Below are 4,640 nucleotides of genomic sequence, written 5' to 3' on the forward strand. Positions count from 1 at the left end.
GTTATTACCTTGCTCATGTTGGCCTGGTCTATACTACATGGGGAGGTCAAAGTAAGATATGCAACTCCAGCTACATACTTCAGCTACATAAATTACGTAGCTGGAGTCTACGTCAATCCTCGTCCACACAGCGGGAGGTTGCCAGGAGCAAACACTCCCATTGGCTTCCCTTACTCCTCATGAGGAGTAGGAATACCTGCGGTGATGGGGGCACCCTTTGAGTTCGATCTAGCAGATCTCCAGTACACCCACTAAATCAAACCCTGGAAGATCGACTATGACAGCGCTGATCGTCTGTATAGTGTAGCTGTGCCCCTTGTGTCTCTCATTTCATTTGGATTTGTTTCTTAATATTCATATGACAAATTGTGAGAAAAAGTGTTTCCCCCCCCCAATTCCTTACAATTTAAAATTTCCATGTCTTCATTAATAGAATGAAAAAACGGGGTAAAGCAAAACAAATGAACAAACAATAGAGTGAGGGGCAAAGAGGAAAGAGATTGAAAATCCAAAACCAGAACAGCGACCATTAAAATGTGATCAGCGTGTTGAACAAGGGCTGGGGGACAGTGAAAGGACCCAGTGGAGTGCAGTGCAGTGACTCTTTTGAGGAATAAACTCATCCCCTTTCCTTCCAGAACCCAACGATGGAACTTTGAGTAAAACCTAGTCATCCCACTCGTGGCAATCAGGGATTTCCTGAAGTGGGACTCCATGTTAATTGAGATTAAAAAAGAAAAGTGCCACACAAAGTGTGTTTCCTAATTTGGATTGAAAATAGATTTCCCATCCAAGTATGAAAGGCCAAGGTAGGCCTAGAAAAAAGAGTCTGAATTTTGATTCTGTTCATTCAATTTTTCAGGTATATTTTAAGGACATGAAATGGACCAGCAGAACCTCACCACCACGGTGACTGAATTTATTTTCCTGGGCCTCACCCAGAATCATCAGCTGAAGTATTTTCTCTTCTTCTTTTTCTTCATCATCTACATGACCACCTGGCTGGGGAATTTCACCATCATCATCACCGTAATCGCTGACCACCGGCTCCACACCCCCATGTACTTCCTATTGGCCAACTTGGCTTTCATGGATGTCAGTGACTCATCAGTCAATGCTCCCAACTTGCTGTCGGGTCTCCTCTCTCTGCGTAAAACCGTCTCCTTTAACGAGTGCATCCTCCAGATGTTCTTCTTCCACTTTATCGGGGGAGCAATGGCATTCTTCCTTGTGGGGATGGCCATCGATCGGTACGTGGCCATCTATAAGCCATTGAGATACTTGATTATCATGAACCGGGACGTGTGCGTGGGGCTAGTGGCACTGGCGTGGGTGGGTGGATTGGCTCACTCAGCTGTTCAGATGGGACTGCTCCTCCAGTTTCCGTTCTGTGGGCCAAATGTCCTGGACAATTTCTACTGTGACGTCCCCCAGGTGATCAAACTGGCCTGCGCGGACACCCACGTGGTTGAACTGCAGTTGGTTTTCAATGGCGGAGCGCTCCTCATAATACTGTTCATCAGTCTGTTAATTTCCTACACCATCATCTTAATCAAGATCAGGACACACGTCACGGAAGGGAAGCACAAGGCTCTGTCCACCTGTGGAACCCAGATTATCGTGGTGTGTATCCTATTTGTACCCAGCATCTTCATCTACGCTCGGCCCTTCAAAAAGTACACCCTGGACAAAGTGGCATCCGTCTTCTTCACGGTCATCCCCCAAATGCTGAACCCGATGATCTACACACTGAGAAATGCCGAGATGAAGAAGGCCATCAGACGGCAGATGAGGAGAATCCAGTGCTCACGGCAGAAACGAAAGGCATAATTTATTTAGACATACTGTTTGTATTACAAATCGGACCTGAACATATCAGGGGCAATGAATTTACCATATGAAATGTGTATGCTCATGAATGAATGACAGTGACTGTGCCCCAAACTCCGCTGAAGTCTATGGCGCCAACTAGTTTGGCTCCACTGGAGTTACAGGAATTTAATTTAAGTTAATTTAATTTAAGTTCTGGAAGATGGAGAAAGCCGCCAAAGGGGAGACTGTTCTAAGATTTTATTTTGACAAAAAAGGAGGAACTGGTTGAGAATTTAAGATAAGAAGGCAGCTTAAGTAAAAGTAATCATAAAATGGTAACGTTCATGATTCTAAGGAATGGCTCGGGAGAAGACAGCCCAAGAAAGATAAGAGATTTGAAAAAGGCAAATTTTAGTGAATTCAGGGAGTTGACAGGTAAGCTTGTATGAGATGCAAAACCTAAGGGGGAAAAACAGTATAAGACAGTTCATTATGAGATATTATGAAGGGAAGAAGACCATTGCGTAGGAAAGATAGGTAGTATGGCTTACCCAGCAGATCTTCAATGATCGGAAACTCAAAAAAGAGTCCCACAAAAACTGGAAACTTAAGTCAAATTGCAAAGGGTGAATAAAAGCAAATAACACAAGTTTGTAGAAACAACGCTAGAAAGACCAATGCACAACCTGATATTAAACTAGCTACCCCTGCTCTACACTAGGGGACAAGGTAGAATTAAGATATGAAACTTCAGCTACATTAATTGAAGTGTCTTAATTTGAATTTTGCCGCCATCTACCCTGCGGGAAGTTGAAGGGAGCACACTTTCCCTTTGACTTCCCTTACTCCTTGAAGAAGCAGGACTATTGACATAGACTGGAGCACCCCTCTCAGTTCGAATTAATGTGTCTTCACTAGACTTGCTAATTTGAACCCCAGAAGATTGACTGCAGTGGCTTCAATCTTCTCTGTAGCGTAGACATGGCCGTAGAGACATAAAGGGTAACAAGAAGATGTTCCTAACTACATTAGAAGCCAGAAGATGACCAAGGACAGGGTAGGTCCATTATTCAATAACAGAAAATGTAGAAATGACATTTTTGTTTGTTTTTTAGCAAAAATATTAGCAGTGATTGGACATCTAACATAATGAAATCCAGTGGAAATGTGGTAGGATCGGAGGCTAGATTTGGCCAAGAATAAGTCAAAATTACTTTGACATGTGAAATGTCTTCAAGTCAGTAAGACATGATATAACCTATCCTAAGAGCTGATTGAGGAGATATCTGAGCCCTTAGTGATAATCTTTGAAAACTCATGGAAGACAGGAGAGATTCCAGAAACTGGAAATTAGCGAATATAGTGCCACTTTACAAAAGGAGGAATAAGAACAATCTGGGAACTACAGGCCAATTAGCTAAACTTCAGTACCTTGAAAGACACTGGAGCAAATAATTAAGCAATCAATTTGCAAGGATGTATAATTTAATATGGTGATCAGTAACAGTCAGCATGGATACGTCAACAATAAATCATGCCAAACTACCTTGAGAGTTTGTTTGTTTGTTTGTTTACTTGATAGGGTAACATGCCTTGTGGATGGGGGGAGGTGGTAGATGTAGTATATCTTGTTTTAGTTTCTTTATAAGAAGATCATGTAATATAGTATCAAAAACCTAAGGAAATACAATCACAACTCTGCTGCTATAAGGTGGTTGGAACATCCTTTCCAGAGAATAGTTATCACAGGCTCACAATCCAGCTGGAAGGGCAGAACAAGTGGGGTCTGGCAGGGACCCGTCCTGTGTGTGGTTCTTTTCAATATCTCATCATTTCTTTAGCCAATGGAATAGAGAACACATTTATAAAGTTTACAGATGACACCAAGCTGGGAGGGGTCTCCAGTGCTTTGAATGATACAATTAACATTCAACATGATGTGGACAAAGTGGAGAAATAAGATGAAATTCAATAAGGAGAAATGCAAAGTGCTCCACTTAGGAAGGAACAATCAGTAGCACACATACAGAATGGGAAGGGACTGTCTAGGAAGGAGTCCTGCAGAACAGGGTCTAGGCATCATAGTGGACCACAAGCTGAATATGACTCAACACTGTAACTTTGTTGCAAAAAAAAAGCATATGTCATTCTGGGAGGCATTAACAGGAGTGTTGTGAGCAAGACACGAGAGGTCATTCTGCTCTACTCTGCGCTGATTAGGCCTCCGCCGGAGTACTGTGTCCAGTTCTGGGCACCACATTTCAGGATAGATGTGAAGAAATTGGAGCACTTCCATGGAGGAGCAATAAAAACGATTAAAGGGCTTGAAATATGACCTGTGAGGGAAGATTGAAAAAGAGAGGATTTGTTTAATCTCCAGAAGAGAAGATCAAAGGAGAGACATGGTGACAGCTTTCAAGTACATAAAAAGGACAGAGAGAAACAATGTTCTTGTTAACTTCGGAGGACAGGACAAAGAAGCAATGAGCTTAAATAGCAGCAAGGGAGGTTTAGGTTGGACATTAGGAAAAACTTCCTGCCAGTCAGGGTGGTGAAACACTGGAATAAATTGCCTAGGGGGGTTGTGGAATCTCCATCCCTGGAGATATTGAAGAGCAGGTTAGACAAAGACCATATCAGTGCTGGTCTAGAAGATAATAGTCCTGCCATGAGCGTAGGAGACAGGACTACAGGACCACTTAAGGTCCCATCTAGCTTTATGATTCTATGACTCCCTGTCACCAAGGTGTGGCAAGTCCATGGGTCCTGCACCCCCCATCCGGTCCAGCACCCCCATGGGTCCTGCACCCCCCATCTTTCAGCAGGGA

At 43.0% G+C, this 4,640-nt stretch overlaps 1 protein-coding gene across 1 annotated transcript; it reads left to right on the forward strand.

Moving 5' to 3' along the window:
• The first annotated feature begins 882 nt into the window (after positions 1 to 882).
• Positions 883 to 1,830, forward strand: LOC102450658 (olfactory receptor 4D2-like). Its single transcript, XM_006132672.2, has one exon. The coding sequence runs from the start codon at positions 883 to 885 to the stop codon at positions 1,828 to 1,830; it is 948 nt and encodes a 315-aa protein (XP_006132734.2).
• The last annotated feature ends 2,810 nt before the right edge of the window (positions 1,831 to 4,640 follow it).

The sequence above is a fragment of the Pelodiscus sinensis genome, chromosome 30, assembly GCF_049634645.1.
Source record: "Pelodiscus sinensis isolate JC-2024 chromosome 30, ASM4963464v1, whole genome shotgun sequence".
NCBI classification, from domain to species: domain Eukaryota; kingdom Metazoa; phylum Chordata; order Testudines; family Trionychidae; genus Pelodiscus; species Pelodiscus sinensis.